We start from the raw sequence: 26,769 nt of genomic DNA on the forward strand, positions 1-26,769 counted from the left end.
AAGTTCTGTTTTTATTTAAGTTTTGTCAAGCAACTAACCTACAATGATATAATAACAGAACTTGAATAAGTATTTCACAGATCCCGAAAATGAACATTGAAATTTGATGAATTGTTCAAATTCTCCGAAACAACCCGTCCTAACACTCCGGATTGTGAATGATGATCTGAAATGATGATTAAAAAATAAAAGATCAAAAAATTGTAGAATGTTTCCACAGATTCGAGGTTCTTTTATGACTATCTAAATGTAATTGTTTACTCTCGCGTGAAATGGGTTAAAAAATAAGGAGCAATGAAAATTCAACAAATAGCGACAAGGGATGAAACAGTAATTATGTGGAATTTATTGCATTCGTATGATACGACAAAACAAGGGTTATCCTTCGAGTCTTAAACGATTAAAACCAATATTTTATTGCTATTTCAAAGCTATGCTAGTTGGAGTTGTCACAACCCATATACTCGTATGTAGAGTTTTACATGTACTCAAATTACTACTGAAATTGGTCATTAAAAACTTTAGTAATTTACTAAAATCATGAATGAATTACTAGAAAAGCACAAAGAGTAAAAACAGAGAATTAATTAAATTTGTCAAAGAAATTATTCTGTAAATAAATTGGCTTTACTTCGCTAGATTACCGATAGATGTCGCTGTCGTCAAATATTTCAGCTTGAGTTTGCGTCTGCAGTAAAAGCTCTTGTTTTTATTAATTCGTTCTGTATTGAATAAAATTTTGGTGTAATTATTGTGATTTGGCCCATGACTCAAAAAGATTACTGACAAAGAATAATTTACTGTCCTGTGGGACTTGTCTATGTATCAAGGTATCATTGATAAAAGGCTAGAAATAACTTCAGACGGATGAAAAGGATGCTTTTAGCGCAAATATAAATATCCAGCTGGTTTGGTAAAAGCAACAGAAAGAAAGTCTGCAGATAATTTTGTAGGAATATCGTTGAAAATTCCCGGACGTATTGAGTAACCAACGCAGAGGTCAGACAAGAATGTCAAAGAAATTGACAAAATATTAAAAAATCACGAACTGCATATAGTTCGACGCTTTTCTCAGTAGGTAGTGCTATTGGAAAGAAGGGATGAACCCGAGTCTTGAAGAGACACATATTGAGTGAGGGAGGAAACATACAATCTGTAAAATGTTTCCGAAGCCGAGCTGCGAACAAAAGAACAACCCATTCTCATGTGAAAAAATGTCAAATGCAGGGCGTTCATTTGGCGTATCTCCTGACTCTGAACCGATGCCAGATGCCGGAGAATCCTTCCTAGGCTTAATCTTCGGAGCACCTTCCATTGAAATGTAGGTAGAACAATCTCATTTAGCCACCGAACTTTATGTTAATTTAACAAAAATGATACTCATGTGTCGTATCAAAAAAAATGTACCAGGGTAACAAGAAAATCATAAAGTAAAGAATATAAAATAATATAGTGATCGTACATACAGAACTGTACGGTAGTCCACAGGCGTCCATGCAGAGGTATAAGCAGGTGGCCACACCCTGTATTTTAATCTGGCCCAGGCTCACTGTCGTCCTTTGGAGGATAGCTGTAGACAAAAAGAAAACAAATCATATTAGTAACTTATTAATAGTTAATAAACACTGAAATAAATGATCAACAAATCTGAAGCCAAAACTTCTAAAAATATCCAATTAATATGCAATTTTTTTATGATACATGGAGAAAACTTACTGATATAAAATATTCCTAATTCATTAACAATCTCTTGAAATTATTCTTAATCGGGTTAAAACGGGATTGCAGGCCTTTAACGAATGAATCGATAGGTTCCCTAGTAAACATTCAGTAAAACACGAATGTGTTATCGCGATGTCGACACGTGTTCATAAAAATTCTAATATTTTCGATTTTCGTAATTGTATATTATCAGGAAAATTGCAGGTGCATAAACACGAGTTCATATATATTGGGAACGTACTAAAACTTTAGTAGGAAACGGTCTGCAATCCCGTTTTTAACCAGATTTTAATAAGTCAGCAATACTCTTTTGTTTCCGTGTATATACACAAATTTCATCGATTAAGGGTGTCCTTAGCAGTTATTTCAATAGATTGGGCAGGCAAGACTAGTTTATTAATTCTAAAAATGAGATTAAAATAATTAATTGTTACATATAACGTCACGTATTGTTACATATAACGTCACGTATTGTTACATATAACGTGACGTTATATGTAACAATGAATTGACTGACGTGACTGACGTGATTTTACTCGTACAGTAAAATCAAGTCAGGAATGAAGATGACCGAAAAGAATACCTACCAGACTGAAGAAAGAGTAATTTACAAGATTAGTAAAGGGACTCTTATATGTTTTGAATATTTGAGCGGATGAGAATAAGATAAAGAGAATGCAGGACGCACAAGTGGATTAAAAAATAAATCGGGGTTACCTTGGGAAGACCATGAAGAAGTGAATCAAATGTTTGAGTCGGAGAAAGAAGAATCGTGACATAAGGAATGTGTTTCTGCAACGAAATGTGTGTAAAGAAGTTAGTTAAAATTTAAAGCTTGTTTGCACTACTTTACTTTGGGTTGAGGTCAACCGGTATCGAAAACAGCCTTCTTCGGGTCTTCAGGAGAGATATAAATATACGTGATGTAAGCACATCAATAAATATCATTATAATAATCAATAAAAAGGCATATTATGTATATTACACCCTTTGGTATTTGCATCTCTGCCATTGCTTCTCTCGCTATTTCGTTCTCATGACATCATTTCTTTATCATTGAGACCACCTTTACTAACAATTATTAACATGTAAATACGAGTATCACCAGCTGTAGGTATTATGAAGAAAATGAAGGAACGCTGATTAATTTCTGAAGTCCCGCCTTGATGGGAAGAAGCCTCAAAACTGGGGGCGTTTAAAAAAACAGACCTAACTGGTCAACCGATGACAACCCTTGTTAAAAGGAACGGGCTAAAACCGTTAACGTGGTATATTTTATTTATTTTAAAATTAACACGAAAAAGAAACACAATATTATGTGAGTTCTTTGAGAATGTTTGTATGAAAGACGTCACGACGTAACTTAGAACGAATTGCTTTGCTACAGATTCAGTAGATAAGGCCTACTGAAATTTAACCTTGAATTCTTTTAACGTCTGACAAAAGCCGTCGAAAGGATTTTTTTAGTGTGAAATTAAAGTTATATTTTATTTTGTAGCTAATTAATATAACATAATGTTGAATTAACAAAGATAAATGTATCCCCAAAAGCAATACATTACGTACTTTATTAACGTTTATTAGCCAAAAGTGAGATACTAATTTAAACGACTGTAATAAATTAGGATATCGCTGATAATAGATTAATATGTAATTTGTATTTTAGATAACACGTCTTTATTTTATCCAATTGATATTTTAATATGGATTTCAAGTAAGATATTAAAATTCGAGGAATTTAAACGATCAATTTTATCTGAAAACGAAATGCGAATAAACCTGCGCAGGTATCTACTTTAATACAGATTGATTATCTTGCATTGAAATATAGTTGGTTTTCGTGACTTTCGCTGATTTCAAACCAGTCCACCTTTGTAAAAAATAAGATAATCATTCAATACGAGAAGCTATATTCTGCCCGTGACATCACATTATATCGAATTAATAACAGGTTAACCTAAAGATAAATGGAAAATCCTACCTACCTTAACCTCTTTTGAAGCTAGCCGTAGTAGGTAATAATATTTAGTAACAGTAAGTGCAAATGTGTATCTTCTATGTAGTCTACCATAACCTATTGATCGACGCAATTAGAATTCACGAATTATAAAACTCATATCTTCAAAAAGTAATACACATAAATGGATAACACATTTGAAAGCCTTATTTACGTAGTTAGACCGCACTAAATTCAGAAGGTATTAATAAGTATATTTTCTTTGGCACCATTAGATATATAAGTATATGTAATGTATTATACATAAAGAGTTATAATGCGGACAGTAAAATTGGATTTTTATATATATTCAAAACCGCAAAAGTTATGAGTTTTTAAAGTGAGCATTGGTAAAATGTGTGCAATATTGTCCCGTGAAGTCACACGTATTACAATAAAACGTGTGCAATAGTGTCCCGTGAAGTCACACGTAGTACAATAAAATGTGTGCAATAGTGTCCCGTGATATCACACGCAGTACAATAAAATGTTTGCAATAGTGTCCCGTGAACTCACACGTAGTACAATGAAATGTGTGCAATAGTGTCCTGTGATATCACATGTAGTATAGTAAAATGTGTGCAATAGTAATTTTTCCACATGTCCGAAACTTTTCGCAGTAATTTTATCAGTTTTATAATATTTATCGTTTTTCTATGGGTTTTCTGTCTAAGTAGAACGCAAAAATAATTGCACAGAAGTTATTTAGTAGCTTTGTAAAGCACCTTGAGATGATATTTCACAAAGATTATACTGATAGGTAAATGTCTACAATTGTTATTTCTACCTACCTATTACAACTTGCGAAGTAGAAGTCTGGTACTTTTCCTCTAAGGCATTGATATTTCTTCAATTGAAACACACCAACCTTATATTATTTATTCGTATTTAACGACTGAGAACAACATTTCATGTGCAGTACCACCACATTGCAAGAATGATATCTTTATCGATGCAACATTTTAAATTATATCAAGACATTTACTTTGCAATGCCGAATCGTTTGAAGCCTTATAGCCACAGCAATCATCAATACACGCAACCGCTTAGCGATTTTTAGGTACACACGCAACACAATTCTTGTAATCAATAAATCGACAGGTAGTTACTTAACAATACTTTATGGTTCTGCAGCCATGAGATATTGAAATTAAAAATAAAACAAATGATCTTTGATAATTTGCTGTGACAGTAAATATGTCAATGAAGTTGCTAAGACCAGCATTGATAAGTAAGTAATATATTTTCGAAGCGAACTTAGATGTTAAATGAACGATTCTCACTTCTTCAGTAATTGCAAAATTATTTTGTGGCACCATTTTGATTTACTCAATCTGTAAAAAAATATATATTAATTTAATTGTCTTTAAAAAACTATTTTTCTAATTTGTTTACCTAATATATTGTACCCTTAATTTCCTCACGCTTACTTAATCTGTAAAAAGATATATTATTTTAATTATATTTGAAAACACACTCTTCTAATTTGTGTACCTATGTTAATATTATGTTTGTATTTATATCAAAAGTTTTTGATTATTGTTTAAAAAATCATTAGAACTACCTAAAAGTAACTACTAGAAGTACCTATGTTAATATTATGTCTGTATTTATATCAAAAGTTTTTGATTATTGTTTAAAAAATCATTAGAACTAAAGGTAAATACTCCTCCCATAAACACGAGCTCCTGGAGCTCAACTTATGGAGTAGTAGAATAATAACGAAAAAATTATTTATATATGTCTCCATATTGGTATCATTTATAATGTTAAATAATTTACAAGAAATAAATAAAAAAAATAAATAAAATATTTGTCTGACAAGTTTTGTGGACAGTCACCTTCATCTTTGTTTGAAGGTCAAACGTGCAAAATTTAATCAGTCTCGGAATAAAACTGTAGATTTGTATTAAAAACAGCCCCAAGTCCCACTGTGTCCGCCACAGACATTTTTCTTTAAATTAAATAAATAGATTAAAATCACAGAAACCGTAAAAAAACACTTAAAAAAATTATTTAATTTGAAAAAAAAAATCATAGCTGAGAGTCGAACCCCCACCGACTATTTGGAAGGCAATGATGCTGACCATTACGTTACCAACTATTTAAAAAATTGCGTCATTAATTCATTTTATATATATTCTGAAAATAAGAAGGATTAATACACCAACCATGTGGTACCCTGCTATATCCAGAATAAATTTTTAATGCGGAAAAGGCAACAATTTTACCAATTTCAATCTTGCTTGCTAAACTTTTCCATACAGCGACAACAATTTATGGTTTACACGTATATATTAATGTCACATACATAATTTTGTCTACACGTTCACTTCATCAGTTGATTTACGAAATGTCTTATTTTATTTTGCACACCTGTTAAAAGAGTCGATAGGTTTTGTTAAGTCCCTTTTAAAAGGTAGAGTAATAATGAATTCAAAATTGATCATTCGCTAGTATCTGTTTAATAATTTATGATGATTAACACTAATTAATTAAATCATGAGCGGCCATTGACGTTTCCCGGAAACTAATCTGAGATGGCATTGAAAAGGAGACCAAAAATTCCTTATTAATTATGTAACTAAAGTTATATAGGAAAGAATTTAATGCAGTGGATAAAATCTTGCGAACATGTTTAAGACGCCTTAAGCGCAGCACTCGGTGTGTTTGCTAGAAAAAATCGTGCATTTCGAACCATGTTTTTTGACGGTAAAATTTTGGTCTGCGGATAATCTTTTTTCTTGAAATTATTAACTCGTTTTGCGAAGGTAACATATTTTACGAATGCAAGTAATTAAAATTGGCTATTTGCCTATGTTTATAAAAAAAAACACAAAGGTTTTTAATTAGATTTTTTATAACGCTTATTAGACAAGATTCATAATGCAGACATCTGCAATAATGTTATTTATTATAAAAGAATGTGCCATAGAAAAACACGTGAGAGTTGACCGGGATTTGATTTCTTCTTTCGCTATCGGTTGCTTTTAGAAACGACTGAGCTTTCGATGCAAACAACGTACATAAAAAAGGTCTAAAACAATGGTTACATAAAAAATACCGTAATTTGGGTGACTAACCAATTTTCAACAATGAAACTAATTACCATTTTTTGTTTAAAAAAATGTTAAGTCATATTTATTACGCATGTTTAAACTATCGAAATACATTTTTTTTAGTTTTCACGTGTTCGGGGAATCAACAAATATTTAAATAGCATGGTGATTAAATATACCTACATATACCATTATTATGCTTCTTACAATGACACGCTAATCTAAAAAAATGCGTTTTCAAATATTCAAGTAATTGCATTATATTTCCAATATAAATGACAAAACACTCTTCTAATTGTTGAGGAATTTATAAAATGTACTCAACTTTTCTGTCGCTGAAAACATCTAATACATGACATTTCTTTTTTTAAATCGTCATTTTATTCAAGTTGTCAGAAAAAATCATTAAAAATAAGCTAGTAATTTGTGAGGGGTAGCGAGAATAATTACAGATATTATATTCGCCCTTATTACTATACTGATAAAAAGCCTTATATTACTGTACTGATAATAATTAAGTAGCTAGTTAATTTTTCTGTTCCCAGTATTAACCCTTTTTCTCGTGTTCGTTTTCTAATTGGTATAGGTACTTTGGTGAAAAATATTACTTAGCTACGCGTACATATTACTTATAACGTCTATAAATCAATTTATTTGGAAACAGAAATAATAGACGAAGAATTTTTTTAATTCGGATATCCTAATATTCTTATTATATTTTTTAATATGAGCTCATACAAAAGCATTGTTATCAGATGTAATAAATTAATCTGTAGAATTTGTGGGCGGATGCAAAAAAAATGTTCGATGAAAACGAGTTGATATCAAAGTTGATTTATTTTATCTAGTATTGAAACCATATAAATCGAAAGAAAACAGATTTACGACAAAACAAGATCAAAATGCAAAGTTGATATTTATAACAACCAATCAACATATTTTAATGTTCGCCTATGATCAGAATCTTATGAATTCAAGGGTCAGTAACCCCGGATTTAATTTATATCAAATGCGTTTAAGTATAACTAACATAGGTTTTAAAAATAATTTTAAATATTTTCTTCAAAATATAATAATTTCTATTAGCGCCCTGCGTCAACTGGGCTTAAATTATGATGTGTTTAAATACATACATTGCAATTGCGTTTTTGAACAGTGTCAACACGTCAGTAAAATGGTTTATTTATGATGTGCCGCCCTCAAAAATGTACAAAAAATCTTTTTTCAAGAACGCAAACCGCAAATATAACCACAAAATGTATCAAAATAATCTCTTTGAGCGTCGCGGGACTTTGCTTAGAATATTTATGCGCCAAACGATCCAATAATGTAAAAAACTGTGTGTGGTTGTGTACATACATAATTTTTTTTATGCGAGTAAAATAATGACGTGGACCTTTGAAGAATGTAATGGAAGTGAATGGTCGACTTCAACAGTTTTGGTATTTATTGACATTCATTCAACATAATATCGAACACAGAATAAGTTGAATGTGTTGCGCGGAGAGTTCTTGTGAGGTACATATTATTACGAAGAGCTTTTGTAAAGTATGTATGAAATAAAATATAAGCTAAATGAGACGAGAGTGATCTCCGTAACACAAAGGTTAAGAGGAAGCTACAAGCAAAAAATGTGTATATTCTTAGTATACCTTATATTGTAGGGAATAGGCATTAAAATCGCTTGACAAACGGAGTCTAGAAACGTTCGATTTCAAGCAAAAACGGGTTTTTATTTATTTTGTAAATAATTTTATAACAACGCAAAAAACTTGATCAATTGAAACTGTCACAGAAAATCTTAACTATAATACTGTATTTTTTTAAAGATGTGTTTCTTTTACGCGTTCATACATTTCTATTGAAAAAATGTTTTTTTAGTAGTGTAAATTTATATTTTTTATTGAGTAATTTATTATTTTATTTGTATTCCACTCAAGTAAAACGATAGGAAAACCATCAATTTATCTAAAAAAATATTTTTTGGTATTAATAATGTACACCAATTCGTAATAAAGATTAATCAAAATAGTGATTTAGCATTAAGCTTCGCCTTGAACGCTGACTTTGGCCCCCGAGTTTTTTTTGTAAAACATACCTACATTATAAAATATATTTTGACATATCATTGTGTCTTGAATCTTTATACAAACAAAAGTGTCCCGGTGAGGCGTGTGGGTTTGTTTTTATACAAATCTACAGTATTATTTCTAGATTGATGAAATTTTGCACTCGACCTTCAAAACACGAGGAAGGCAAAAAGTTGATGACAAAATTTAAAAAAACTATTTCCATCCCCTTTTCCAGCCTTGAAGAAGAATTTTGATACTTTTTGAAGAAATTTTGCACTTTTTACTTTACTGTCTACATCTATTTTAGAAAAAAAAAACTATGTGTGAAGCCCGGGTAACGCCAGGAACTTTAACTCGTTCATTAGTAAATCAGAAATCTGTTTGTTTGTCGGTAGCATCGAAAACTCCATTAAGTAGCTTTATACGCTCTAAACTTTAAAAAAAGAAGACGCCATTTATATTTAGAAAACGGTTGACAGGGATCATATTATATTATCTTGTATAATTTTCAGTTACTCTCTTTACCAGAAGGTATCAAAAGAATCAAGAATCTAAAACCGGTCAAAATTTTAATTAAATTAAAGTACTATGTAATTGCAAGCCACAATGTAAATGCTTTACGCAATCTTGTTATGTGTTCTGTATTTCTTCATTTTGGTCAAATGCAATAAACACTTTAAAAAACCTTCCAGGTAAATTTCACCGTATAATCGAGTTCAGGAAGTGGCGTGCAAATTGTCCCTCGTTACAGCTCCCGAGCGGTCATCCTCCGCCAAACACTGTGTTTAAATTCAATTTGAACGCTTCGAGTGCTCATTACTGCCTACTTACGAATATTCGATCGTCTGCATTAAATTGAATTTTTTCTTCTCCAATTATGGCAGGTGCATAATTGTGCGCAGGTTTTGTTATAAAAATTTTAAAATTTAAAGAAATTACAATTAACAGTTTGGCATTGAAATGAATTATTATAGCCTTACCCCACTTGTAATCCACAGAAACTACAATCTGGAGAGTCAAGCACGTTAATTTGAAAAAGTGAGAGTGAACGAAGCAACATCCAATTCTCATTCTAAGTATGAAAACCTGGATTGGTTTATGGTTAAAATAAAGTATTTATTTAAATTATTTACTGGACAACTTAAAAAGGGCTTGAATGCACGAATATTTGTCATTTTGGAGCTCTTCCTAGTTACATTTAAATAGGTACAAAATAAATGTAACCCTTTCTGCAGATTTATCCATAGATTCAATATATACGGAAATATCATACATACCAAGGAGCCTTGGCACAATAAAATATAAAAGTATTATTAACCCATTATATTATTGCATTTATTTTACACGAATCTCAAAATTACATGAAAAAAAAATAACAAACGCTTGCCCAACTTTGTATAAAATCTTTAAAAAACACACAAAGAAAGTAATTTATTTAAACGATTTTTCTTTGCTTTTTATGTTTTATTTTGTCGTAGACATCAATAAACTTCGACTGTGAGAAAATTTGATAAGTTCGACTATTAATTTATGCAGTCACGACATCTACACTGTTATATTTACAAGAAATTGTCAGTTTCCACATACTTACTTATACGGCCGTACTTTTATAGCATTTCTTAAGTATCGTAAATTAATTTGCATTCATTTAACCTCAGCACTAGTTTAATAAAAAATCTTACTTTAGCAACCATTTCATTGCAGTAGTAAAATTTATAGAGTTAACGAAATCCCGACATAGTTGGGTACCTAATTTCAACTGTTATTAAATAGGTAAAACGTTTGTGTACTAGTCCCAGCGAGAGGTCATACGTGACGTCATCGTTTCGTTTTCAAACAAGACGCTTGAGAAGGAAGAGGACGAACGTCGATGACGTCCAGTTGAGCTCTCGCTGGGATTAGTTTACTACCAGAAAACTTATTTTCTGTTGCCCCCTTCTCTCTGAGATCGAATATCATTATGATGATGTTTACCCTGCAGACTGCTCGTTGCTGATTCGTAAGTTTAGAAGCAATCAGGTCATTTTTTTCAATGTCTTAGAAGAATATTTACATGATTTTGAACCTTCAAAACATTAATTTGTATGTTTGTTTGTTGTTAGCTTTCATGTCATTAACTTCTCTTTGTATGCTTTTTCATCCAAATTACATCATGAACGTGTTTCTTTTCATTTTTGAAAACTTGAATAGAATGAATTTGAGGAATTTTGAAATCCAATTATAAAACTAATTTGATGGTTCACCACACAGCAATATTTAGTCTTAAAAATTTTGCGTCAAACATGTCACATAATTTTAAACAAGAGTGGAATTGGAATCCGGTGGAATTTTAATTGAGCCACTCGCGGTATCCGTTGAGCCCTTCCTGTGGCCGGATGTGGCTATTAAAAGGGCGGGAAATGTCGACTGTTCACGTGTTCACCCTCACATAATCTGCAGAGCTTCCGTTTCCATCATTTCAATAAATTTGTTTGAAATGTAATAGTAATTTTTAGAACACTTTTCCCACGGTTTGATATAGGTATGTAAAATCATATAAAAAAATACTTTTCAGAACATGTTGGATTTACTGAAAACGTCTGTACCTACTATGAGATACATTTTAAAAGGGACACAATATGAATGGCTGGTGTTACCCACTGTGCCGGGATATAGATCACTTGGACATGAATATATTTGTCAATTATCTTACATCTGTGAAAGTAACTCTTGATTGCCGCGAAATCTGTAAGAATTAGGTCAATGTTCTGATCCAGTATCGTTTGCAAAACGAAAAACGGCATCTCAGATAATATATTACAATCACAAAAATCGTTGTTTTATTTTAAAGGCATTCCGGCCGATGTCCGGCATTGCTTGGAGAGAAAACTCTAGTTCACGGATTCTTGATAACTTTTAATTTTTTTATTAATACATAAAATATATAAATTAATTAATGGAGCGTAGAGGCGGACCTGTTTTAGACTGTTTGGCATTTCATCTGTCTGTAAATCTTTCAGTACGTTCCTTCCGAAATTTCTTCGAAAATCTGCTAAAATCACATCATTATTCAAGAAAGTCTTACATTAACTAGATGGATGACTTTGAATAGGTAGCTAACATTGACTGAAATTTCCTATATGATGGTGCCTACCTGCCTAAAAAAAGAAATGTCATTGAGATAGTGGCGTTTCTTTCAACAAATTGAATAATTTAATTTTTTTTAAATGTTACATAAAATAATGTATGGTTTTAAATAAATTTTAGTTTTGATTTATTAAATAACATAAGATTAGAAACATACATTTATAGTACATACATTTCTACTGTGCATAGAACTACTAGTTAAAACTTAATGAATTAAATAAATTTAAAATTACTAAGTGATGAATTAAATAAATATAAAAAGTTGAATTAATGAATTAAACAATTTTATGCAAATTATAAATCAATGAGAGTTGATACCATGAACGAAAAGTGAAACATCTCCAAATGAAGCATCAATGATGCATTATTGGCATAATTACAGTCGGTGAACCGATACGGTGAGTCTAGACTCTTAATGCTGATATCTCAGCTCAAGGAGGATGCAACAGCCCAGATTACAAGACTCATTGAATCTTGTAATTCAGATTTGGCAATTGAATGACCGCTCTGACCACTCACAGGCAATCACGGTTATGATGTAGCATTACTCATCGACCGACAAGTGAAACTAAGGATTTACAATGTTTAATATTTATTAGGAGCTTTGGGATGATTTGAAAAGAATCAGGAGATTCATTTTAAATGTACAGTTGCTTAAACAATATATTTATTCATCTCCCTGATAATTTGTAATAGATATATGGATGACCCTAGTTTGGATAGATCTTAGAGGTGACATACTTATCATAGTGCGTATGAAGACACGGAGAACCGTATCTTCATACGCACATATTTCGAGAAAAATACTGATTTTGTGAACATAATAGAGAGAGGCTTCCAGGCCGTTCTACACGCTAGTTCATAAAGAGTTTTTTAATCTAAATAAAGACACAGCGTTTTGTTTGCAAGGTGTATTTATTATGAAGAACCACAATTCATCATGAATAAATAAAAATTATAAAAAAAACTCTACGTAAATGTTGTCAAATCGCGTCTTTATCCTCAGGCATACGGATGATCTTCTACAATCTACACGCATTAAACATATTTATAAAGACGAATGTTCCTCAGTCACGAAATTGTCCTACACCCTACACCCTTGCATACTTTTATTCTTCGTTTTAGTACCAATTAAATAAGATATATTAATCAATTTAATGCAATCTTGCAATACATTTCATGACAGACTACTATTTGTCATTAGTCATAGTGATAATAAAATTCAATATAAAATTATGAAAGTCAGTACCTAAGTATTTCGGATGAAGTTTTTGTTTCCATTCCAAAACAATTAGATTATAACTAAAAGTTTTGGAACCCAGAATTAAGAAGAACACAAGAAATGCGACGTGGGCGTGTTTCGTGAGCCAAAAGTCTGGGAGATTCCCCCTTAAAGTTCAAATATACAACTATGTTTCATCATCATTATGAAATTTTCATTTTGATCAAACGGGATGGCGATATACCACGTAAGAGAGACAGAGCCCGTACTGAATGGGCTAGGATCAAAAGATTCTAAATCAGTGGCCATATCGATTTCCATTTAAATCTACACGGAATTCAACATTATTTCTTAATTTTCATAGATGTAGAAAAAAGTATTTTTTCAGTGAAAACTTTTTGTACTTTTGTTATACCCAACCGTCACAATTAATGCGAGGTGTGATAGTTATATCAGCGATCTTAACTTCAGGTTTTGCCTTCCTCATCCTATAAATGATTAAAGCCCCTAGCCTCCCACTCAACCCTTTATAGAGTGAAAGCTTTTTGATGTCGGATCGTTTACAAATACAGGAAACTTCAGGGCGGGTTGGAAGCATTCGAAAAAAACGATTCGTAATCTCCTTTAATCACGCGACTCACTTCATAACATGCTGCGGTTCATGAACCCTTGCAATAATTGTTTATATCGTGAAGGTTATTGGAAATAAAGCTTTAAATTTTGTTTTGTGTTTTATTTGTGTCACGAATATCACGAAATCACGATGGTACCAATCAATCGTTATAGCCTTTTCAGGGATGGATATATAAATAATAAAAATCATTTTAATAAAAATATAATATAAAATAAATATATATTTTAATATAAAATATCTGGAGTCGGTGAATTATTTTCCCATTTGATCTCTGGTGAGTTGACGTGTTGTTCTTGTATTGTTTTGTATTTATTTTGCTTATATAATGCACTTACATAATTTTGATTGACTAGATGATCATTTGTGGAAAAGTGAGTGGAAGGGTTAAGTTTTTCCTTTGGGAAGATTTAACCCGGACAACTAAATCGGAAGTTAAAAAAAAAAAATAAAACCATTTTCACCCGGCTATATTCATATTATTATTGGTAATTTTTCATTTTGTAAAAAAAAAATAGTTTGATTTTCACAAAGTTTATTTTAAATATTTTTTATGCAACGTCTCACTATATCACCACCCAGTTAGGCTATATTGTCAGGGTAGGGGCTGTGAGAAATAATTTATTAATTAGGGTCTCCAAGAGAACCGGATTATATGTAGGCGGATGAACAGATATCAGTAGCTCGTTCCACACACGAGCCAATATCAATAAGAACGAGTGTTCCGTTCGTGTAAATCGAGTTTCGTATACGTGCACCGGTGCACAGGGAATCGATGCTGCTAGCTGCTGAGAGGCTCCATTGAAATATCCGTAGAACAGACATAGCATGCCTACATTGTATCTGCACATTAGAGATGGCAATCGGTCTGTTAATAAACGGATTATCAATCAAACGGACCCCCCCTCCTTTGCAAAGAAACATGTCGGTTTTTCAAGTAGGGGAGACCTGTACAAAACCGTATACCGGGGTAAAACCGTATTTCTCTTTAAAAGCTTTATTTCTTTAAATATTCCCGCCACGCATTCCGCCCATGTTAAGCCCCCAAATCAACGCAAGTCAGCAGAAACTTGCTAAAACAAGCCTGCCCGCTGGCGAGATATTACGATTATTTAGTTTTTCGGTGATCTGATCTAATTTTACGGATATTGAAATAATTAATGGTGAAGTTTATATCATTTGCAGGTGAGTGACATATCACATACTATTATTATGTATATTTTAAATTTGATTAAGTAAAACATTTGGGTGATTTTCTTGACAAGTTTAACATTTGTGAAAGAATGTGTGAATAGAAGTTTCTCGGGCACAACCGTACGGGGTAAAACCGGCCAGTATACGATTTTGACCCGGAGTATTTTCGTTGAAGTATTTTTTTTATCTGTTTACAGACGTTATCATCATGCCTCGTAATTACCAAAGAAAAACTACAACCAAGACTAGAATACGGAAAAAATTAGGAAAGCCATTAAGAGTGTCGTCCCAGGAACTATGGGTTACCTAAAAGCATCAGAAATCTACGGAGTGCCGAAATCACTCGTTGATCACGTTCTTACCATGGAACGTTGCCTATTTGGGATAACTTACAAAGATCTTCGAAGCTTAGCATTCGAGTTGGCGGAATCCAACAAAATAGTGTATAATTTTAACAAAACTGAGAAACTGTATATGGTATACGGTTTTACCCACCCCCCGGGGCAAAACCGGAAAAATTAGAGGTTTTGTTTTTTTTTTTTAAATACATTTACGAATAAGATTTTCATAAATTTTTCTATTATGTTTTGTTCCTTATTAAATATATTAATAAAAATAATTACTATCAACCTTATTTTATTTTTAATTACTGAACTACAGAGCTTCTGCCTTAGCTATACGGTTTTGGACAGGTCTCCCCTACATAGGGCTTCCAGCTCAGAGGTCGCTACCAAATTCAATAATTGAGATTTGTGCACAGTTAACAGCTGGCACGTTGTATTTGTATTGTATTTTTTAAAGTAGGTAAACCACATGGGACAAAGGCGAAATTTTTCTACTGGTAAAATATTTGCACAAGATTTCTATGTATCACGTGTGACTTGCATTTCTGTTTTTTTAAAACGAAATTAATCTCCTGCCATAAAGACGACGAATGCTCAGTAAACAAAAAAGTTCCCACATTCATAATTCAAATGCAACGTTTATGAAATTCGTAGTATTTCGCGATAAAAATACTATAAGATCTGTTTTTAGAGCCGCAGAATACATGTTAACATTTCACACCTTAGTTTAAAAGATGTTGACATGACTTTTTGTAGCCGCTTAAATGCAGCAAGCTTTTGTAAAAAATACCAACGAAAAAAGTGGTCAGGTTTTTTGTAATAAAATGTTTCAACTGATCGTATTAACACTTCGGGTTACAATATAACGATGGCATAGCGTACACATGTGTTAAGTGCAACTTGAAAATTCCATTTATAATAATTCGCGTGGTCAATTATAAGATGTACAGCAACACACAAACAAACACTTACTCACACCTCCCTCCTTCCCTAACATACTAACTAACTTAAAAATGTTTAATATACTGCATATGTATGTTAGTGACATGTCATTGGTTCCAATTGGACATCGATAATGTCTTGAGTTATTAATAAAACATTCTATATTGAGTAAAAAATCTTCGGGACCAATAATATATCAACCTTACCAATCTTATTTACATTTCAGGTGAGAATATATTGAAATGAGTTATTTACAAAATATAAAAAAGGGTCAATATAAGAAGATATTTTTGTAATGGAAACCTTGGTCGAAATTTAAATATTGTACATATTAACACGTGAATGCAAATTTTGGTGCATGCTTTATGCAGTGCCGCCTTGATGAATTATTTCTCCGCATAGATTATGTAACTGCAGAAAATGCACAGAAGTTTTATTATTTTAGTAAGAATATTTTAGTTTAGGATTGCGGCATAATTTATTGCATTTGAAATGCGCATTGATTATTGTCCAAAAAAGTGTGGTTATCGAGAGACCATGATAGTGCAATACTTAGTTGAAAGTGTTATGTGACGAAAATAAAACTAAATTAATAATATGTAAAAATCTTGAAGAAAATGTTTAGTTATGTATGTAGAAGCACGAAAAAAATACCCCAAAATTTCCTTTATTAAAAACACACTTTTTTTTCTATATTTTTATTTAAAAAAAAAACATAATTAAGTTATAATTAAATTCTTAGTTGAGTGTTCTTATTGTGTTAATTAAGTGTTACTAATGACTCTAATGAGTGTTATAAGTCTAATTATTAAGTGTTATTTTGAAGTGTTATTGTTATTATTATTTGACCTTTTTGTCGGTGTTGTAAAACCAAGTTCGATGTAGAAATCCTGTTGTACTATTATTATTTATTATCCTTCTAAAATCTCATTATTAAAGTATTTGTTTTTGTCTTCGTTAATTAATTATAATAAACATAAAATTTAAAATATTTAAATTATTTTTGATACAAATAATTTACCTGTCTTTTAAACCTTCACTCTTTTCAACAATAATAATAAGCCTTTTATTCTGAACTTCTGTTAGGTATATTAATATTAGAAATGTTTTGTTTGCTATAATATATCCCGAAGCTCAGTTTGCCTCTTAGCATAGGCGTCCTCTAACAATAGTATATAGTCAATGCGTTCCTCAATCTTTTCTCCTAGTCTTCGCATCTCACTAATGCCCAGGATATCCCATTTTATTTCTTCGAGAGCTATTTCTAGCTCGTGTAGGCTTTCTTCGGTTCTAAGGGTTTTCGTATTTAAAGTTGCAATATTGAGTATTTTGTTTCTTCTTGTTGCTACAGGGTTGTGGTCTATAACTCCCGCGGGGACCAGCCGAATTCATCAATTATATCATATTAAATAAAATAATTTTTAGTTTCCGTTTATTGATTTTTATTTTCGTTTATAGTTTTCTCATCATTGCATTGCTTGTCTCTGTACCCCAATATTGTATACAAGCCTATAATAGCTATAAAATGCAATCAGGTGTGAGCAAAGCTTTCCCCTCGCATCTCCGTGCGGTGGCTATTTAATGGAACATACTTTTAATTGGGCGCTTTGGTAACGGAACACCGGCGCGCATCTTTGTAGGCATTGGACTTTATTTATTTGCGTTCAGATCATAACAGTTTTTTCAAGGACTACAGGTAGTTGTTCTGAAATTACAATGCCTCACATACAGCAAAGTGAATCTTTTGGTAGTGTAATTCACGAACCTAATAATATATTACGTATTTTTGACATAAGAAAGGAGTTCCGGGAGAATACGACGTGCAAGAGAATGGAACGTGACGGGGGTGACCAAGGACGACAAGGCTCCATCATGTTGATCAATACTTGAGTCGCGTCATGTTGGTATGTATTAGTAATACGTTTATCAGAATTAATTTTAATTCTGATAAGTAATAAATAAATAAACCCCGCAGATAGATCAATTCTCAAAAGTTAGAGAAAATTCGACCTTAAGTCCGTCTAATACGCCCGGACCGCGCACCGAATATTTTTTAAACGCCTTCTTCACTTACGTCGTTAAGATTTCCACTTTATTTTAGGGTATTGCATCATCTCAAGACCCACTGTGTTTTACCAATATATGTGGTTTTTGAAAATGTTATTTATTACTAACATTTTATATTTTGTACTTCTGCTTATGTATACCTTTACAGTTTAACTTAGTAAGTAAGATAAACTATAACAATACGTTTAATTAAGATGTGAATTTCCAGTTGAAATCCCGGCCATGGCAAATATATTTTTTCCAATGAGCTCTTTGGCATATAATTATAATTATAATAATCATTATACTATAATTCACGTTATCATATTTCATAAGACTGATAATCTGTCTCTTAAGAATTTCTTTACTGTTACGAGGCTGAAAAGAATTTGATGAAATAAAATTAGCAGTCAATCAAATTAAAAATAAATTACCACTAATTAAAAAACGCTTCTGAGGCTGTGCCAAAAATCACGTAGGCCAAAAACCAGGTCATAAACATTATATTAATTGCGATTTTGAGTTGCCTACTATCCTTACATTTTTAGTGAATTGCAGTACCTGATTCCTCGCATCCTTAAATTAAATCAGTTTCACGAAAGTTTTTTTATCAATTTATTACTTAACAATAGGGATAATTCAATGTCCTGTAACTATGTAATAGGTATTAATAAATGTCAAATAGTTGCTTCCACAAACATACGAAAGATTATGTATTTTTTTACTGCCTTCCCTACTGTGCGGGAAAAGATTCGTTCGCCAAGTGAAATAAATTGATGTAGGCATGATGGTATAATAAAATCACCATCAAATCAATGGCTTTGTTGTTATCCGCGTATTTTGTTGGAAGTGACAATTTCACACCAAAAATACTTAATATAAATTAGCAATTTAATGATGGCGATTCCATTTTATGTATTTTTTAAACATGTTTAGCAACCGCGTTAACGAAAGAGCTTAGGTAAAGAATAGCAATAAATTCAGATGTAGGGTTAGATTCAAGGTTTTCTGTTTCCGCCATCAAAACTGACCACGTGACGTATTCTAAATTTTAAATGTCGCTATTTTTGGAAATTTTATGACACTTAGTATTGATATCATCATTGCGTTCAATATCAACGTTAAAATAAACCTCCATGACAAAATATCTATTACAGAAAACGTGATTAATTCTCTTGAATAGATCTACTTGTTTCCCATGAATAGATTATATCCTTTCAAACTGTGAAGGATTATAATTTATCACCATTAACTGTGTCAGATGAGGACCGGTAATGCACTTAAAACTATGAAGGATCACCGTGAAATAGGAAAGGATATTTCGATAAGCCGCCAAAAAGGATTAAAGCAATCGTGACAGTAACTTTTTATGATTAATTGATTCATGATTAGGTCATGTATTGTGTTCGTCATTCGTGTAAAAGCTCATTCCCATTAACGAATTCGTAATTCAAAACTAGTTATAACTTCTTACATGAAACACCGCCCTGCAAAAAATATACAATAGTTACTACGAGTATAAGTGGTGTGCATGGAACAAATGGTCAATAATATATTTACAAGTAGGTTACTTACAAGCCCTAAGGTCATTATCTCTTAATCGATAAAAGTGAATATTAATTGGTATTTGTTATCTGCACAACCTTCACACATTTAGATCTGATTGCTGAATTACTATTTAAAAACACAATGAAAAGCCTTTCTTCAAAGATTAATAGCTTTTGAGCAATCGAATCTGGTTTGATGCGTTACATTATACCTCCAAAAAAAATTTCGATGGATTAAATTATTTAGACACAAATTTTAGACGCACCCCAAAATTGCCTTTATTAAAAACAAACTTTTTTCTATATTTTTATTTAAAAAAAAAAAACAAATATAATTAATTTCTTTCAAAAAAGGGTCAATAGAAATCAAAAGTATCATTGTAATCGTTTAACTGAAATTACCGATTTGCTAAGTATGCAATGTCTTTAACATAAATTAAATTCAGTTGTCACAATAATGAATTATGTTTTCGATCGTCTGATTCTTAAAACGAATTCCCATCAATCATCGCAATTTGTCATTATTTGATCAAGTCAAAATGACAAAGTGGAATTTCGAGTTTATTTCATAAGGCTTTGAATTACAAAATGCTCCATCTTTCATCTGACAAATGGGAGCAAAAACGTTTGAACAACATTTTATGGATTGTCGAAACAAACAATAATAAAATGAATTATTAAAGTGATTATCGTTACCTGTAATACTTATCTTTGATGATTCTTATTGTGAATTTTAGACGAAGGATATTGGCGTAAAAACGCTGTCAATTATTTAATAATGATACAAAGGGTTGCAAGTATAACCGTTCGTTGAATATTTTCCCATACTTCACAAAATTATTATTTCATTAACTGGATACAGAGAAATAATTTTATTTAATTTTTCTTTCTTCTTTCACCATACGAAAGAAGATTTTATTTAATTTATCAATAAATCACGTACTCATAAGAAATCAATTTCAGTCATTTTCTTTTATATATTATGCAATGAATGAAAGCCTGAAAGTATTCCTCGAACTTCGAAAGTTACAGAGTCTTTGGATATGATAAGACCACTTTGCTTATGGGACCCATAAAAATGCGTATCAATTTGCCATGCAAGAACCAAATATACATAAAAATGCGATCGAAAGCGGTGGTTCGATAAACGGATGTCTTTATTGTTGACCAATTGAATTGTACCGAATTTCACTGTCGGGATTTGACAACGGCCATTCATCATCAATTGACAAATCAAAGGACCAAAAAAGGTAAGAGAATCTGAAACATTGACAATATACGGAGACTTTTCTTTTGGTCCTTCAATACGTCAAATTTAATAAACTTAAACGAATTTTCGAGTTTATGCGGTTTGTTTTGAGATTGGAATATGGTAGAACGGAAATTTCGAAAATCAAGGATTCTGCACGTAATCAGCAATAATGCCTACTGCCACGAGTGTGTATTCGTGGTGTATTGTAACTGAACTTTTTAAATGAAAGAATTGAAAGTTAAATTGTTGGACAAATTTGTGATATTTTGTTGTTTTGAGGTACTACGTAACATTATTAACGATTAGTTAAGTGGCATCACAAATTTGCATAACCAGTGTAGTTATTACAATTCGATTTGACAATTTTTTAACCTGATTTCAGGTTTTATAATTATATTCAAAGCATTTGTATATATTCAGACAAACGATCTTTCGAATTCAAAATACGTATTTTAGAGAATTTTAATTGTTTCAGAGACATTTTTTGAGTGAACGATTTACATATTGAAAATTTCTTCGAATCAGACGAGGTCTAAAGCTATTAACAAAGAAAGAAGAAAAAACCACCAAAGTCAAAAGTTAGGTAGAAAACATAACAATTTTCAATACAAGTATAAATGATCGTAAATGTATTCTTTGTAAACGTCACTGTTAAGATTTGGTATTCTTTTTGCGGTTCCGAATTCCGTATTGCAGTTCAAGATATGCGTAATAAATGCTCCGGAGGTCCGGCCCATAAAACCTCCTTCACTTCCCGCTCCCCCGTAGGCTCCTAGGAAACCAAAAAAATAATAAGGTTTCTTCTTGACCCACGATTTTGTGTGGCCCATTTAAGAACATTTGACAAGCGAAGAGTACTTTTGACTGACAGTCATCGCAAGATATGAATATATAAGATTTATCAGAAGTTTTGACATTTTGTTGATGTTTCAGAAACGATCGAAAAGGATATCAGTTGAATTAAACATTACATTTTTAACTGTGCAGTTTTTAAAAATACACTTCTATGGTTTTAAAGAAAAGATTAAAAATAATATTAATCAAGGAAAAATCTTTAAACGGTGACCAATAAAAATCATTCATTGAAACAATAATTAATGGGAATTGTTACAGGGAGTTTGAAATATGTCATTCGAAGTTTTTGTGCTTAAGGCCTTGACTGATTTTACAACTGTAAAACAAATGCAGTTTTTTTACGCATGAATAATTTCAGTCTAATATTTGATCATAATACCTATTTATTTGGTCAACTGACTGTAAATAAGCTGTTATAAATGCATTTATAATTACCTTAAATGGAGATGTTTTCAACGAATTGTGTAATAAACTAGATTAATTTATTTATAATTGCAATTAACTCTACATTATGACAAGTCAATTAATATTAATTGGAAACTTAACTTGTGAAGTTAACTGGTGATGGTTGTTAAAACGTCAGTATCCGAGAAATCCTGTTTAATACGAAGTTTTAAAGGTAAAATTACATTAATATTACGGTGTGATGGAAGAACTAAAGTAATTTGTAAGTTACAGAATAAGGTTTTCACTACGCTCACATCGCTTTAAAAGATTGAAAATTTTCCATATCATGTAAAAAATTAGTTTAATTTTTACAGCGGGTAAGTTATACTTAGTGTAAAGCTATGTAGGTAGGTATCATACATCTTTTAATTTACATATTTTTTCCTTCTTCTTATCAAAGGTTAGTTGTAATCTTCAGTTTGCAACTCTGCGGAACTGATTATGAAGCAATGAAATTCTAACCATCTCTGCTACGTCTTCCTTCAATCTTCCCCTGGAAATCAATTGGATATTTTCATAACATATGAACAGCGTTCAAAATGTGCGGAAGATAGAAAGCTCATTTTTTCTGATTCTGATCTGGTACTAAAAACGCGTAATTTAATTCAAAATTATTGATTTTGAAAACGATCTAAAATCGCACATTTCTAAACGGTTATAACTGGCTTTGTCGTTATATAATAGAAAATGCTACTGACTACCATGGAAATGACGGCTGTTACCACCGCCGTCGATGTGACGTCAATAAAGCCATATTCACAAACATGTAATTTGGTGGTAAATCAAAAACACCACATTTTAATCGTTGTAGAAAATTTATTCGTCAAATAGAAAACTTTCGTTATCGTAATATCTTTAATTTTTCGTTCGTCTATTAATGACCAAGATATTTGAGTTATCTTATTTCAAAACTGAACTTTAAAAGTAAATAATCTATTTAATAAAATGATTCGAAAGTTGCATGGAATTACCTTATGAAGCCTTCATACAGGAGTCGATGTACAACACCCAATGATGATAACATATTATTAAAACTGTCTTCCTAAGTCCTCTTTAGTTGTGTAACAGTATTAAGATAACTCCCTTAACGAAGCTTTGTACTTGAAACTTAACATATAAATTGAATCCAGTGACAGTGATCTTTACTTGATAACCTGTTTAATCTGGAAACTGGTAATCTTATTCCGATGCAGTTTCAGAACAAAGGCGTAGTAGGTAATAAAGATGTCTTAAACACACAAAAAAGAAGACACTAGAACTGCCGTAATAAATTACGTAAAATCACTGCTAATAGGTAAATATTTAAAAAAAAAATTACGCGTATTTTAAGAATTTAATTCAGAAAATAAGACAGAATTGAGACAGCATTCTCGTTAAGTTGTCAACATTTCAGGTTTGAATACCTGTAGCGTGTGCTCTATAATACCCGCATCACTGCCTGTGAACCTACTGCCTGCGACAAACTCTCCCAGAAGTGTTTATGTCTATAATGATGGTGCGTGGATGCATTAGCATGTAAAGCGATTGTCCCGACTGCGGCTACAGGGAGATCCGAGATGACGGAGGGACCGAACAAGATGCTCTGTCATAATACCTCAGATTAAAGAGAGCAGCCTCAGTTCTCGGCGAGCTTCATTATGAAATATCCGTTACGGATTATTTGATGACAATATATTAAGTAACTAAATGTACGCGAGAACTTTTGTCGGTGGAGAACGTAACAGTGATGAGACATAACGGTAAAAACTTTTTAGTAAATTCTTTTTTAAAAATATGCTTTATTAGAGGTAAAGTTACAATACAACTTTGCTGATTTTTCATGGCTTTACAAGACAAGAAAACATATCTTACACGTGGTTAAATTTTACTGTTTGCCATTTGCCAAGTCGATTAAACATTTTTTTTGAGTAATTGATAATAAATATTTACCTTTTTTTACAAAATAAACTATTAACAACAATTAGGTATGTAGAAAGACACAAATTTCAAGAATTGTTTGAAAGGAGAAATTGAACGGTAGGTACTATTAACAGAACTGTAGTGGTACGACACTACGCCAAGCGCCAAGGTACCACGTCGTCATAGAAACATTCTGGAAAATTCGGCCGTTGTGTAGGTTTGTTTGGAAATATCTGCCATAGCAATCAAAATGTTCGAGAAAGTTCTTCACCTTATAAAAGCGACAGCGGAAAGGAACTCGATAGTCAGTCATGAATTAGCAGTTCGCCAGCCATCAATCCGCAATCCACTGCGCTACACAGACCTACCACACATACGCCCCGGTCTGCACGGACCACAAATCATTACGGAATTTTCGGGATCACATCAGCGCCCTGGCCCCGGCTATCATTCCTGGTCAGCGCTGACATCACGCGCCTAGATCCTGCGACCACTTTGCCGGTCTGCGCCTCGGCCCCGGGCATCGTCGCCGTCCTGCATCTCCCGCTCATCTGCCGACCAGGTCCATCGCACCTTCGGCTACCTCAGTCATCGCTGTCTACACCTGGTGTCATCCTCATCGATCCCAGTAATCTCCCAACTGCGCCATTTTACTGACTCAGAATAAACGCTGTGTCACAACAACCTCATCTTTCATTCGTCTCGCTACCTGATCTCCAAAGAACTCTAAAAAATAGTATTTAAACTCTACAAGATCTATTGCATTTGTTTATATATGGGTAGTCTATTCCAAGCTTTGGGGCCGAATATTCGAAAAGCTCGATGCACGAACTTAGCATCTTGGGTGCTCTTAGGTTCCGTCAACCTTCCGTTAGCTGATGATGTATTATTATAGTCCAGCTACTGTTATCGTATCAATGCTGTTCCCACTCATTTATAGCTTGAGAATTCTTTTGAAAAGATCAACTTCTAAGATATATTGATGTATGCTCATCGTTACCTAATAATTGTGCTTTCAAAAGTGGACGCAATTTGAAAACATCTCAGCCCAGGGCCAATTTTTATCTTAGTAAATTAAAAGTGAACATTTCAAAGGAAAAGATTTATCGCATTAAAAACGTTTAAAATAATCACTGCGTCATTACACAAATTATTGTTGGATGTGCTTTTAGATAAACATACAAGATAATGACTTAAACAAAATGTCGTTACTTTAAAAAAGTCTAATTTCTTAACACTAATTATTATGAGTATGGTTGATAAAATGGTTGTAATATATGGGCATTTCCTTGGGTCTCTAGTAATGCACCTACATTTATTTATAAATAAGGTAACGTGGCAGTAAGTTACGCGTTATATAACGTGTAGCAGTAGACATCCGTAAAAAGTGAAAAAGTTGACTTGATCACGATCTTTACCAACACGGAATACTGGAAATCTATGTACAAAGTACTAGCAATGTTATCTGAAGAAAAAGTGTTTAACTGCGTGAATTATTCAATTGATTGATGACGGATAAAGTTATTGCGATTACATTTCCTACAAAAAATACCTCACTAGAATGCAGTACTTGCAATAATGTAGCCCCAATCAGTTCAATTTTATGTTAAAATAAGTAGTTATAAACATTTTTTTGTATTTCTAAGAGATAACTATTTAAGAATTTCTGTACATTTTGTTTATGAAGAGTTTTTTTACGCTGTATAGATTCGACATGTTTCTGTGTTTTAAAACGTTTTAAAAACATTGCGCGATAAAAGGGCTAGTGAATGATACCGACTTGAACAGCTTGACAGTTTTTTTTTAAAAAAACCAACATTCTCAGGTTGCGAATAACCTGACAATATTTAAAAATCTCCTACTACCACTATAGTAAGCGTAAAATGTTGCTTGTATTGTGATGGTGGACTTAGCCAGCCGAGGAATTGAACACACTACGCCTGGGTGGGACCCGCCGCAATGTCCACTCAGATACCGATCAGTCGAAGCTTGGATAATTTTATGTTCTCAGTACATCAATGTAACATGTAATTTTTTTCTTTTTACAAAGTTTTTAGAATTCCCAATGGTTTCGAGAAATTCATTTTCAGTCTACGTTCCACTTAAGGCGACGTTAGACGAAAGTGCATATAAATTATTAGGATTCTTTACGTGGTGTTTGTTACACAAATAAATACAGCACCGCCCCCTGGCGAAGATTCGGTGGAATCTTTTGATCTCGGAGTTATAAAAATAACAAGACGTCATAAGCTACGGATGTGCATACCAAGTAGCCTTAATATCATTAGGGAGCATTCACCAATAATGAGCCGCATATAAATAATTAAACAAAATAAGTGCTTTCTATTTACGCACTAACATAAAAAAATGTTTTTTTTTCACAACAAGTGTTAAGAATACATTTAAAATATTGGT

The 26,769-nt window shown here is 32.3% G+C and overlaps 1 protein-coding gene across 1 annotated transcript in view; it reads right to left on the minus strand.

Moving 5' to 3' along the window:
• The window catches only part of bnl (fibroblast growth factor branchless), a 185,821-nt gene that overhangs the window by 14,349 nt on the left and 144,703 nt on the right, over positions 1-26,769 (minus strand). The window contains exon 2 of the mRNA XM_089640232.1: positions 1,467-1,570. Within this exon, the coding sequence (XP_089496358.1) occupies positions 1,467-1,496 (30 nt within the window). The 5' untranslated portion in view covers positions 1,497-1,570. The remainder of the gene's footprint in view (positions 1-1,466; positions 1,571-26,769) is intronic.

This window comes from Hesperophylax consimilis, chromosome 15, assembly GCF_061612785.1.
Source record: "Hesperophylax consimilis isolate HC1 chromosome 15, BYU_Hcon_1.0, whole genome shotgun sequence".
Taxonomy (NCBI): domain Eukaryota; kingdom Metazoa; phylum Arthropoda; class Insecta; order Trichoptera; family Limnephilidae; genus Hesperophylax; species Hesperophylax consimilis.